The sequence below is a fragment of the Colias philodice genome, chromosome 2 (genome assembly GCF_061535455.1).
Source record: "Colias philodice isolate Cphi_HAF_F1 chromosome 2, ilColPhil1 Martin Lab GWU primary, whole genome shotgun sequence".
Taxonomy (NCBI): domain Eukaryota; kingdom Metazoa; phylum Arthropoda; class Insecta; order Lepidoptera; family Pieridae; genus Colias; species Colias philodice.
The window spans coordinates 4,193,974-4,208,135 of record NC_143087.1 but is presented as its reverse complement, the minus strand read 5'-3'; the positions used below and the strand labels follow the sequence as shown (position 1 = coordinate 4,208,135).

Here is a 14,162-nt window from a genome sequence, read left to right as displayed (position 1 = left end):
CTCTGTTAGTCGAAATTATCACCGAGTCCCTCCAAGCCATTATGGTACATATTTTCACTCTATATCTCGAAAAATTAAATTTGACCTCTGTATCTCGAACATAGCAACGTTTTACATTTTAGGAGTATACGATAATAAATTTATGACTCATGTAAACACGTGTTTGCATTAAGTATCTAATGACGAAATTAACGATTCAGTAGCTCAGAAAACCGATACTAATGATTAAGATGACATAGAAGACGTGAATAGTACATGCGCTCCATTATAGGTTTCCATAAAAGAGGCAAGAACCGCATTGAATACCTTACGAAATTTTATAGAGCAAACCAGTATCTTTGAAGAAGAAGAATTTTCTGCTATTTATAGATTAGACAATGAGAACAACCAAATTATCTAAAGCAAAAAAAATACTGACTTTTTTTAATGCCAAATTTTTTATTTTAAAATGATTTGAAATAATGTTGATTTGTAATAAATAAAAACATGTTTGTCACCTCTGCAAGTTAAATTTTAATTTATTTTACCTCTCTAACTCTAAATTTATAAGAATAAACCTCAAACTCTGTATGTCGAATCAAAATCCGCCTAAGTCGAAATCCTCCATAAGTTGAAAACTCTAGAACTCGAATTTTTTGGCGTCTCCCTTGATTTTCGACTTATAGAGGTGCTACTGTATTATCATTTTAAATTATTAATTATTTCTTATTTTTATTTAACATTTTTAAAACATTGTTATTATTGTTTGAGGTAAAACTGTACATTATAGGGCGTGGAATTTGGGGGTGGTGGGGGGTGGAGGGGGGGGGGTAGGTACTACGAACTTTCCCTGTAAAGGGGGGGGGCGCGGAAATTAATAGTTTTCGAGATATTTACAAATGAAGTTTTTGAGGTTATGTTGGATTGTTACCACTTTTTGGCAGGCAAGGATGCAAATTAACATCAATTTATAACTAAAGCATGTATTTTTTTCCAGTTCCACATTGATCTGAAGCAATTAATATTAATTATTTATTACTTTACATTAATAGTTTTCAATACTAGTAATATTGCATTAGCTCTTTGATTTGAAATATGACAGATTTAATGTAATAAACATTATGGTTAAATTTTTGAAACATGCTCCCTGAATTTCATTATTTTGAGGTGTCTAATCGATAAAGGGACTTTTCATAGTAAACTGCTTTTCTTTTTAGTTTCTTAACCTGTAGTTTTTTTTTTGTTTGAGTGGGAATCGCCCTAAAGTCGCGGTCCGCCTAAAGCAAAGGGGGCGCAAAGTAAGGACTTAGAAAATTTTTGATCCAAAGTGAAAATTGTATAGGAATCATAAAATACTTAGGAAAACTTTATTCAAAACGCTATAATAAGCATGTTTTATAGAAAAAACTTTTTCTCTAAAATCAAAAATGGCCGAGATATTCGCCCTCAAAGATTGATGATAAAACCTAACCTAACCTAACCTAGTGACTTTCCCTATCTCCTCATGTCTTTTTTATATTGTGTCAGACACTGCCTTAGCTCCGGCGCTACGGGAAGTGCAGCCCTTCCGCCCTTGCGTGACAAAGCACGGTCGCCCGTACTCCGCTTCGCAGCTTCGGCTTTTTACATACACTCTAGGGGTAGGGCAGACAAGACCACGTGGAATTCAGGGTTGACAGCTTCGGTTCTGTGGCTAGTCTTATGATAATGCAATGCTTATTTTAGCGTAACGTTTTTTAGCTAGATTCGGACTTTCGCAGCAGATAAAACAACAATAATAAATAGGTGTTAATGATACCAACATCCATTGAAAATTTTCCAAGTCCTAGCTCCCTTGAAACTCTGAGGGCGAATATCTCGGCCGTTTTTGATTTTAGAGAAAAATTGTTCCTATAAAACATGCTTATTTTAGCGTAATATTTACGATAAAGCAATATTAAATAGGTGTTATAATAACACCAACATCCATCGAAATTTTTCTATGTCCCAGCTCCCTTGAAAACCATCAATCTTTGAGGGCGAATATCTCGGCCATTTTTTATTTTTAGAGAAAAGTTGTTCCTATAAAACATGCTTATATTAGCGTAATCTTTACGATAAAACAATAATAAATAGGTGTTATAATGACACCAACTCCATCAAAAGTCCTGCGCCCCCTTTGCTTTAGTCCAACCAAATGTTAACCTAACACGCTCGTCGCTTCGCTCCTCGCTACCTATTTGAATACTAAAAGTAAAAGTTTAATAGTTTTGTACAGTTTTAAGGCTTAACAGGAGTACGCACGAAATGATCTCGACTAAAAGGCGGCAAACGAACGGTAACTGAAAATGACGTCGTTATTGTTTTGTTCCACGGTACAAAGCGTACAATTAATATTTTTGTTAAATTATAAATTGCGAATATTAATAATTTTATTTTATTTAATCTATTTTACAATAACTATACTTAATAATAATTATTTTTAATGTTGTTGTTAAAAAATATACAAATTTCATAATTAAAATTTAAATTATAATTTTTTTTTGTTAGATAGAAATGTTTTACCTGAAATGAAACGCTTTTGACAATCGCTGTATGTCAATTTGACACTGTCATAACAGTAAGTTCGCGTTTCAAAGCTAAAATGGAGTAAAATTTTCCGATTTTCAAAAATTCGTAACTCAAAAACTAAAAGTTTGCGCGGTGTGAAATATCAGATTTAGGTTCCATAGGACAATAGCTAACCACAAAAAAATTTACGACTCTCAACTCCACGCCCTATAATGTACAGTTTAGCCTTGTTTGATTTATTATTAAAGAAATAGCACTAAACCCGACCTTATATTTTTATTAACTTTATTATTTAAAAAGTACTCACGGTTTTCTGATATTCTTTTTTTAAAGTACTTATAATTAATAGAAGAAATATTCAAATGGAATAAACAAACTTAATTCAGTTGGTAAACAAATTTAAAATTACATATTTATACTTTATTCATATATAATAACTTATTGAACATACAATTTACTTATGATACATATTTATTTACATAACTTATCGATAGTTCAACACGCAATTGATACCTACCCATCCCTATTTGTCACACACACATCTATATAATATCAGCTCATCTGCCTACGATGTGCACTGAGCAATTTGTGCAATACACGCGCTCTATACTATATCTATACTCTAAGATTCTGTCTTTCTAAATTATTCTAGCTGTGCTAACTAGCGCGCGCTAGCCCGAACCTGCGCAGAAGTAAAAAAAGTATGGTACTATGGTATTTGAGATATATACTACTGGCGCTAGAGCACCTATGCGCAATACCCCGCACATTTCGCTTAGCGCTACAGTTACGTACCGCTTATTAATTTATTTCTATGGCTTCTTTTTACATGAAATTCTGCACGGAACTCAGGACACGAGAGTCCGTGTCAACAGAAGACGAGTTTTTCTAATTAGAATCCAAAAATAACGTACGGAATTAGAACGTACGTTACTATACATAAAACTCTAACACATAATTTTAGGTACAAGAAGGGTACAAGGTAGAAATTATTGTATTGTATTCGGTGTATTGTATTGTATCGGTGTACTTCAATTCAACGCAAGCGAAGTCAAATTCCTTTGAATTTTATGCCTTTGTAATAGTATGAAATTATATTGCACGTATGTAAACATAATTTTTATGATCCCTGGCTTTTTGATCGTACATTTTTATTATTATTTTCGGATTCTGAATATGTGTAATCAGTAATGCGATAGGGCGTATTCAGAAAGGAAGCTTGAAACTTATATGCGCTTATAAGAGCTTATCGGCGCTTGTCAGCGCTGGTAACCCGCGCAGGAAAATATATGAACACGCGCCGATAAGCGCTGATAGGCGCCGATAAGCTGGTCAGCGCTGGGCGCTGCCATATAAAATTTGTTTTGGTCTGCGTCAACCTGCTTCCTTTGTGTAGAACGAACCAGTGCAGCGTTGACAAGCGCCAATAAGTGCTTATAAGTTTCAAGCTTTCTTTCTGAATACGCCCAAAGGAGCCAGTTGATCAAATAAAAACTGATATCAAAACTGTTCGAAATAATATCAATAATTTATGTATCCAATCCTACTTTTGTATCTATGAATTATTTGAGGAATTAATATTAAACCATAAAACGTCATTTTGACATTTTGATTAGCGTCAAACTCAGGCGGCATTTGCTACGTCTGACTGTCAATTCACAATTGTCATTTGTCATGCTCTCGCCTCTCGGACATCGCCATTTTATTTTGTACCTCGTCACAGCGTCAGTTGTGTTGTATCTTGTAGATATTGTGATTTTATTATTAAAATCATATAATCTTCTGAAACCAGCATGTATGACACTGAAGATGATCAATATGAGGAAGAAGATGTGGAAGAAATATCATCGGAGCTATGGCAAGAAGCTTGTTGGATTGTCATCAATGCATATTTTGACGAGAAAGGTTTAGTAAGACAACAGTTAGATAGTTTTGATGAATTTATTCAGATGTCCGTGCAACGCATAGTTGAAGATTCTCCACCTATTGAACTTCAAGCAGAAGCCCAACATTCATCTGGTGAAATCGAAGTACCTCCCAAATATCATTTAAAGTTCGATCAGATTTACCTTTCAAAACCAACCCATTGGGAAAAAGACGGCGCTCCATCGCCTATGATGCCTAATGAAGCACGTTTGCGTAATTTGACTTATTCTGCTCCTTTGTATGTTGATATCACAAAAACAATTGTTAAAGAAAATGAAGATCCAATAGAAACCCAGCATCAAAAAACGTTTATTGGTAAAATCCCCATCATGTTAAGGTCTACATACTGTCTGCTGAGTAATCTTACTGACAGAGATTTAACTGAACTGAATGAGTGCCCACTTGACCCTGGTGGTTATTTTATTATAAACGGATCTGAGAAAGTGTTGATTGCTCAAGAAAAAATGGCAACAAATACTGTATATGTATTCAGCATGAAAGATGGGAAATATGCTTATAAAACTGAAATTCGTTCCTGTCTGGAACACAGCTCAAGACCTACATCAACTCTTTGGGTTAACATGATGGCTCGTGGTGGGCAAAGCATTAAAAAATCTGCTATTGGACAAAGAATTGTGGCCATTGTACCCTATATTAAACAAGAGATACCCATAATGATTGTATTCCGTGCTCTTGGATTCGTAGCCGATAGAGATATATTGGAACACATCATTTATGATTTTGATGATCCCGAAATGATGGAAATGGTAAAGCCCTCTTTGGATGAAGCTTTTGTTATACAGGAACAAAATGTGGCTCTTAATTTTATTGGAGCCAGAGGTGCAAGACCTGGTGTAACTAAGGAAAGGCGTATAAAATATGCAAGGGAGATTTTACAAAAAGAAATGTTGCCACATGTTGGTGTGTCTGATTTTTGTGAAACAAAGAAGGCATATTTCTTAGGATATATGGTGCATAGATTGCTTCTGGCTGCATTGGGTCGTCGTGAATTAGATGACAGAGATCACTATGGAAATAAAAGACTCGACCTAGCAGGCCCCCTGTTAGCTTTCCTGTTTCGGGGGTTATTTAAAAATCTCCTTAAAGAAGTAAGAATGTATGCGCAGAAATTTATTGACAAAGGAAAAGATTTCAATCTTGAATTAGCTATCAAAACTAAAATTATCACTGATGGTTTGAGATACTCATTGGCTACCGGAAATTGGGGTGATCAGAAAAAGGCTCATCAAGCGAGAGCTGGAGTGTCACAAGTATTGAACCGTTTAACATTTGCATCCACACTTTCTCATTTGCGGCGTGTAAATTCGCCTATTGGTCGTGATGGTAAATTAGCTAAGCCTCGCCAGCTCCATAACACCTTATGGGGAATGATTTGTCCAGCTGAAACACCTGAAGGTGCTGCTGTCGGACTTGTAAAGAATTTGGCTTTAATGGCTTATATTTCTGTTGGAAGTCAACCTTCTCCAATTTTGGAGTTCTTGGAGGAATGGTCTATGGAAAATTTGGAAGAAATAGCACCATCAGCTATTGCAGATGCTACAAAAATATTTGTAAATGGTTGTTGGGTCGGAATTCATAGAGATCCTGAACAGTTGATGGCAACTTTAAGAAAACTGAGACGTCAAATGGATATTATTGTGTCTGAAGTCAGTATGATTCGTGATATAAGAGATAGAGAAATAAGAATATATACTGATGCAGGTAGAATTTGTCGTCCTTTGTTGATTGTAGAGAATGGAGCACTACTGCTTAAGAAGAAACACATAGATCAACTAAAAGAAAGGGATTACAATAACTATGGTTGGCAAAACTTAGTAGCTAGTGGTGTTGTTGAATACATTGATACTTTGGAAGAAGAGACTGTTATGATAGCAATGAGTCCTGATGATCTTGCTCAAGTAAAAGAATATGCCTACTGTACTACATATACTCATTGTGAAATTCATCCAGCCATGATTTTAGGTGTTTGTGCATCAATTATTCCATTCCCAGATCATAACCAAAGCCCAAGAAATACTTATCAAAGTGCTATGGGTAAACAAGCTATGGGTGTTTATATCACCAACTTCCATGTAAGAATGGACACCTTAGCTCATGTACTGTACTACCCTCATAAACCATTAGTAACAACAAGATCTATGGAATATTTGCGTTTTAGAGAATTACCTGCTGGAATTAATTCTATTGTTGCTATCTTATGTTACACAGGATACAACCAAGAAGATAGTGTCATTTTAAATGCTTCTGCTGTAGAAAGAGGATTCTTTAGATCTGTTTTCTATCGATCTTACAAAGATTCAGAATCAAAAAGAATAGGGGATCAGGAAGAGCAATTTGAAAAACCAACCAGACAAACTTGTCAAGGAATGAGAAATGCTTTGTATGATAAGTTGGATGATGACGGAATTATAGCTCCTGGTATAAGAGTTTCAGGGGATGATGTAGTCATTGGTAAAACAATTACTTTACCTGAAAATGATGATGAGTTAGAAGGAACAACTAAACGCTATTCGAAGCGTGATGCTTCTACATTCTTGCGTAATAGTGAAACTGGTATTGTTGATCAAGTAATGCTAACATTAAATAGCGAAGGCTATAAATTCTGTAAAATAAGAGTGCGATCCGTACGTATTCCTCAAATTGGCGACAAGTTTGCTTCTCGTCACGGTCAAAAAGGTACTTGCGGTATACAGTACAGACAAGAAGATATGCCCTTTACTTGCGAAGGTTTAACTCCCGATATTATTATTAATCCTCACGCCATTCCCTCTCGTATGACAATTGGTCACTTGATCGAGTGTATTCAAGGCAAAGTATCATCAAATAAAGGCGAGATTGGAGATGCCACACCATTTAACGATGCTGTAAATGTGCAAAAAATTTCTTCATTGTTGCAAGAATATGGCTATCATCTACGTGGTAACGAAGTTATGTACAACGGTCACACTGGCAGAAAGATTAATGCTCAGGTTTTTCTGGGCCCTACATATTATCAGCGTCTTAAGCACATGGTGGACGATAAAATTCACTCAAGAGCCAGGGGACCTGTGCAGATTTTAGTCCGTCAACCTATGGAAGGTAGGGCGAGAGATGGAGGTCTTCGTTTTGGTGAAATGGAACGTGATTGTCAAATCGCTCATGGCGCTGCACAATTTCTAAGAGAGCGTCTATTCGAAGTATCCGATCCATACAGAATTCATGTTTGCAATTTCTGTGGTTTGATTGCAATAGCTAATCTTCGAAATAATACATTTGAATGCAAAGGATGCAAAAACAAAACTCAGATTTCGCAAGTTAGACTTCCATATGCGGCTAAACTTTTATTCCAGGAGTTAATGTCAATGAATATTGCACCGCGGCTGATGGTTATTGCTTAATGTTATAGTAGAATAAGGAATAATGTTTTTAATTGAGAAAATAAATAAAACTTCATTAACATTTTAAAGAACTTTTATTATCACAAACCACAACATTAAATGCAGCTTAAATACAACAGTTACAATAAAAAAATGTACATTCATGCCACTTGTACTGGTAAATTTATGACTTAAACTAAAATCAACAAAGTATTATTTCCTTAACAATTCATATTATATACCTACGAAATATGTGAGGTAAAGTTTGGTATGGTAGATTTGAATTACTGTTTCATAAGAAAACACGATAACGTTAAATAAATATTTCAACATAATAAATTATAATTGATTCAAAATACAACAAGTATAGAATTTGTATAACAATATTTAGTGACATCACATATTGAGTTATTTTTAAAAAGGCAGCTTATAACAAAAAAAAAAAATTTACAATGTCACGAAAAATCTACGCAGATACAATCTAAAAATAAATCAGTGCATAATAATTCTTAAAATATAATATTAGGTATCTTAGATTAAGGATTGGTCTCCGCGCGCGCGCTACGACTAGATACCGCCGGCGTACTTGAAAAATGCGGCAACTAATAGTACGCCGAATTCGGCGTACCCAAGCCAGTCGTGTCACAAGCATTGTGTGGAGAGGGCGAACCGATAGTTTATAAAGATTTTGAACAAAATTTGAAGTAAAATGCCCATTTGTGTCATAAAACTATTTAAAAATAATACAACACAAAATAAGAAAGACACTGGGATCACGTACCATCACTAAGTATCGTATTATTCGAAATTTCTCCTTTACTTCGAAAATTTTTTCTACGAAAATACGACGCCATTCAATGTTGCCGTACTGCATATCCAAAAAAATACACGTGGTTGAGGGAATCTTTAAGCAATAATTTGAACTTTTTTTTTCAATGCTATTACTAACACATGTATAAAAAAGTATAATAACAATAATTTATTCTTGTTTAATACATGTTTAACTGACTCATATAATATGTTATTTTTTTATTTCCGCTTTTTTACTTTTAAACAACCTTTGTGACTATAGTATAGTAGCGTCGCAAGTGGATTTGAGTCATGCGACTCAAATAGTTCATGGATTCGATTCCCGGCCAGGTAAGGATGAAAAAAAATATTTTTCAAAACTTCTTTCCAAGATGGCAGATTTCCCATTTATGAGGTAAAATTTATGTAGCTGGCAGCCCAATTCTTCACACACACTAGCGCCTTTACAAATTGCCTAACACACACTACAGAAATGAGTTGCCGCACTCACGGAGCTATTGTTTTTAGGTGGGGCGGTATCTAGTCGTAGCGCGCGCGCGGAGACCAATACTTAATCTAAGATTAGGTATGTATAAAGAGAGCGTGTACTTCTAAGAAGTTAAATTAAGTACTACATGAAAGTGCGATAACAAGAAGGAAAGTATAAGAAATAAACAATCATTTTTTTATGTCTTGTAAGTAGCATTATATATTTTGTAAAGAAACAAGCACCAATAAATATTTCATTGCTGTACAACGCTTTTTATTTTTATATTTGATTGATACGAATAAATAATATAGGTACAGGCACGTACAGGACATAATTAGGTAATATAAAGGCAGTGCGAATCGGAAGCTAACTGCTAACCGCACCGTGTTAGGTGTGAAGAAGTAAAAAATTATCCTAAAATCTATAAAAATATCAAATGTGATCGTTCACACTCTCTCTGTATGACGTCGAGAGGACGAGTGTAATCATATAGTCAGAATGTAGTTACTTTTTAATGTGTTCAAATTCTTATGAAAATTATACATCATTTGTTCTTGTCCTAATTACAAGCTTTACGGCCATATTTGACTTATGCACATAGTTGGACGTTTGATGAGTATGAAAAATATCAAATTTATTTTATTCAATAGCAAGATGTACCTAGCTTCAAAGATTAGAGTTATTTAAATCACTGTGGAGCGGGCAGAGCTCTTTGTTCCTGACTATCTTCTTCCTTCGGCCGACTCCATTTTATCATAGTTTCAGGTGACCGATACAAGAACACTAATTTGGCGAAGAGATCCTCTTCCAGCGTCAACTCGAGTGCTTCGCGAACCTTTAAATACAATAATAATTAATATGACATATAGAGCGTTTTCATTCCACTTGAAATAACAAACTATTATTAACTCCATCTAGCTAAATTACGGCCCATTTAAATTAACATTTCTTTAATTTGGGATTTAATCTAGAAATAATAGTCATTATAAATAGGTGTTCGTATTTTGTAAAAAAATTACATTAAAATAATTGATAGGCCAAAAACTTAAAGGTAGCATAAAAATAAAAAAAAAATTTATTGACATAATAATTATACAGGTCTAGAGTGGGTCTAGATAATGAATCCTTTGGCTCCCGAACGAGTTTAAAACTGTGTCTCAGGAGCCAGAAGCTTTTCCCAATATTGATCATAGTATTATGTCTATAAACTAAACTAAAAGCTCTAAAATAACAAAATTAATGAAGAGGTAAGTTAAATTTATACGTATATACGTATATAGCATAAAAATACAATGATAAACGAATAAAATATATATAAAACTATATGATTTACCAAGTAAATGTCGAGGCACAGTTGCAGCACGCGGTCCACGTTGGGCAGATCGTCGAACATGATCTTGGTGTAGATGCCGGAGAAGAAGCCGCGCAGAACTCGAGACGCGAGGAACACGAATGTCGTGTAGAGACCGATGATACTGGAAATTGTTTTTTGTAAATACGGGAAAATTTAATATTATGAGCGCAAGAGCAAGTAAATAGACAGGATTTATTCAAAAAGTAATTAATGGTCCTCTATAAATATTTTATTCACACTACTAGAACTTAATCACTTATGTCGTCGCTTTTGGGAATGACCATTGAGATATACATAATATGGAGACGACACCGCCTACATCACTTATGTTCCGCTCAACATACGCCATATGGCGTAACTGCACGCTCATTTTTTATTTGTTTTAAAGTGAAACGCATCAAATTTGCCTTCGTGTGTGTTACGATATTGCACAAATAATACAAAAAATACGGACAAGTGCAAAGGAATAACTTTCATCGGTAAGTACCTAAGTATGTACTAGATAATAATTTTTAAAACATAGTTAGAGCAAAAAAATGGCGCACAGATTTTGTTCGTGGTGTCTCCTCCATACGTAATAATATTATCTCAATGGGAATGACACGTAAGAGCTGGCGCGCACGAGCAACTTTGTCTCCGCAACTATTTTGTCTCTCCCATCAATTTGTATGGGGAGTTGCGTCGCTATGTGCGCGCACTTTCATACTAGCCCATAGGTGCGAGAGACAAAATAGTTGCGGAGACAAAGATGCTCGTGCGCGCTAGCTCTAAAATAATTATATTTCGAAAGATTTTACAAATATTTTTTTAAATAATTTTATATTGAATATTTGTTGTTTTTATTATTATAATTAGTAAAACATTACATAACATAAGCCAAATACAATAAAATAAAAACTTACCCGCCACCGGATATGAAGTTAAGCGTCTCTGGGAACAGTTTATCGTTGAACGTGTACATGACCAGCATGTCGCAGTTGTTCATTGGTATCGGTGCGAGCGGATCCTGAAAATTACATTGTTTTACTCAATTACTTAAAAAATTGGCCTAAATTATGGGTACGTTAAACAGTGAAGCAGATTTACAGAAACAACAGATTACATTTGTAAACAGGCTAGACTTGTATTTTTGTATTTTAAAAATAACATCTATTCTTAAAGCATGTCTAATGGTATCTATACTTCTATACTAATAACGGGTGATTTTTTAAGAGGTATAGGATTTGATTTTCAAAAAAAAACACAAAAAACTTGAAAATGTTGATGTAATCTATAATGGAATTGATAAAACGATCAATATAATTTAATGTTTGAAGATGATTTCATGCAAATGATGGCCACGGCTCCGGTTTAGATGGCCCATTCGCATTTCGGCACACTCTCTACAACATATCGGCCGGTATATCACGAATACTTAAATGCTTCAATATTGGCTACCAGTGCGTCAATCGTTGCTGGTTTATCCCTGTAGGCATAAGAAATAGTCCAAAGACGTTTGATCACGCGATCTAGGCGGCCAATCGACGGGCCCAAAACGTGAGATAAACTGTTCGCCGAAGACGGCTCTCAATTGGGCTATTGTTTCGCGTGCCGTGTGGTATGTGGCACCGTCTTTTTGAAACCACGTGTGAGGCATGTCCAATTCTTCCATTTTGGGCAAAAAAAAATAAAATCGCCAATCGATGAAGTGCATCGCGCACTTCTTAACCGACTTCACACTCTCTTAACCGAGCATGCATTTTGATAGTAAAATTCAATAATTTGCAAGCGTTGTTCGTTCGTAAGTCGATTCATGGTTAAATTATAGACCAAACTGAACAAGTTTGATAAAGACACAAGACACGATTCACGCGTGATCTATCAAAAACAGTATTGCCAAAAAGAAACCAGCAAAAAAATCACCCTTTATTATAAAGAGGAAAGGTTTGTATGTATGTATGTATGGTTTTCACGCATAAACTACTGGACGAATTTTGATGAAATTTGGCACAGATAATCTTTAGACCCTGAGAAAGAACATAGGCTACCTTTTATTGCGAAATGTGTACCACCGGCGAAGCCGGGGCGGACCGCTAGTTGGTATATAAATTAGTTAAGAAAATTGTGTTAAAAATTTACCCTTTCTTCGCAAGATTCATGAACTCTCCAATAACTGGAATTTCTATCTCTCTCTAAACGTAATTTAACGTCTCTATAAGACCTCGATTCATCATCTGTAAAAAATAATTAAATCAGAGATTTAAAATAAACATTCTTTCTATGCAAACTATTTAAAAATATATTTTTTAGTGCATTTAAAATTTTAATAAAAAATTTTCACTATCATGTATTTTATATCTTACTTCCATCGGGATCAGGAGGCATCAATTGGAAAGCGGCTTTTGTAGTTCCTTTATTAAACACTTTCACGAACTTTGGGAATACATGTTTAACGTTCAACCTAAAACAAAGAGAATAACATACAATTCACACAAACTTCCGAAAGAATAGAAAAATTAAAAAAAATAGGAGTTGTTCTTCTTATTATTTTATTCTTCTTTCCTATTCATAGCATATAATACAATTCAGTATTTCCAGATTAATCTACTAATAAGATCCATCAAACTCACAAACTACCTCTTTAAAAAAAATCAATTTAAATTAGACTCTAAATAGTGATTGCATAAGGTATATATAATATATTTATCTCACCAATCATCTGGACGCGCCGTGCCAGCTAGTAAATTGAGTAAGGTATCTCTTTCAGGATTCCTTTTTCCATTAATAAATGCATCCAACGGCACTTCTCGATTATTCTCTATGGTCGGTGGATTTTGTGGATTGTTACTCAGATGCGTTATTACATATGTGAATTTTACGGAAAGCGATGCATCTGAAAGAAAAATAAATATAAATTTAGATACTTTAGTTACTTCCTTGTAAATGGTTGCTGTGTATGACTTAAAGTTAACCTAAATAACTCCTAATAGGCAAAGTTTTCTACTGAAGGATACAAGATTTTGAATATTAGTGCCAATAAAGAGGGTTTTCACTACAAGTAATGTGTCATACAACGCCGCTCGGACATTTTACTCGATTTTGAGCCTTATTTTCGAAGTTTTAGAGAGTAAATTCTCACTAACTGGACAGCGCCTCTCGCTCGAGGCGGTCGAGCTTCGGCGGCGAGATGTTCCATACTGCGGTGGAGTTGGGGTTTATAGCCACGTAAGAGAGGTAACTACAAAGAATTTTTTATAAAACACCGCTCGGACATTTTACTCGATTTTGAGTCTTATTTTCCAGCTTATAGAGTCGAGTTTTCAGTACTACTATGTGTTTATAAGCACTAACTGGACAGCGCCTCTCGCTCGAGGCGGTCGAGCTCCGGCGGCGAGATGTTCCACACGGTGATGGAATTGGAGTTGAAGGTGACTATGACCAAACTTTGAGTATTATTGCCACGAAAAAGGGTTTTCACTACAAGTAATGTGTCATAAAACGCCGCTCGGACATTTTACTCGATTTTGAGTCTTATTTTCGAGGTTTTAGAGAGTAAATTCCCACTAACTAGATAACGCTTCTCTCTCGAGGCGGTCGAGCTCCGGCGGCGAGATGTTCCACACGGTGATGGAATTGGAGTTGAAGGTGACTATGACCAAACTTTGAGTATTATTGCCACGAAAAAGGGTTTTCACTACAAGTAATGTGTCATAAAACG

At 35.1% G+C, this 14,162-nt stretch overlaps 2 protein-coding genes across 8 annotated transcripts in view; one reads left to right on the top strand and one right to left on the bottom strand.

Annotated features, from left to right (window-relative positions):
* Positions 1–4,181: 4,181 nt before the first annotated feature.
* Polr2B (RNA polymerase II subunit RpII140) lies at positions 4,182–7,914 on the top strand. The gene has a single exon (XM_089702635.1). It carries the CDS (start codon positions 4,323–4,325, stop codon positions 7,851–7,853), a length of 3,531 nt encoding a protein of 1,176 aa, XP_089558761.1. The 5' UTR covers positions 4,182–4,322; the 3' UTR covers positions 7,854–7,914.
* Positions 7,909–14,162, bottom strand: part of Piezo (piezo type mechanosensitive ion channel component) — a 48,299-nt gene continuing 42,045 nt past the window's right edge. For all 7 annotated transcript variants that reach the window (XM_089702570.1, XM_089702608.1, XM_089702616.1 and 4 more), the window contains 7 exons: positions 13,157–13,337; positions 12,808–12,905; positions 12,584–12,678; positions 11,368–11,471; positions 10,445–10,586; positions 9,193–9,946; positions 7,909–8,340 (listed from right to left, as the gene is read on the bottom strand). In XM_089702570.1, coding sequence (XP_089558696.1) covers positions 9,800–9,946; positions 10,445–10,586; positions 11,368–11,471; positions 12,584–12,678; positions 12,808–12,905; positions 13,157–13,337 — 767 coding nt within the window. In that variant the 3' untranslated portion in view covers positions 7,909–8,340; positions 9,193–9,799. The remainder of the gene's footprint in view (positions 8,341–9,192; positions 9,947–10,444; positions 10,587–11,367; positions 11,472–12,583; positions 12,679–12,807; positions 12,906–13,156; positions 13,338–14,162) is intronic.

Excerpts from the sequence above, each read along its gene's own strand:
- Polr2B (XM_089702635.1), top strand. The coding sequence starts at position 4,323 with ATGTATGACACTGAAGATGATCAATATGAGGAAGAAGATGTGGAAGAA.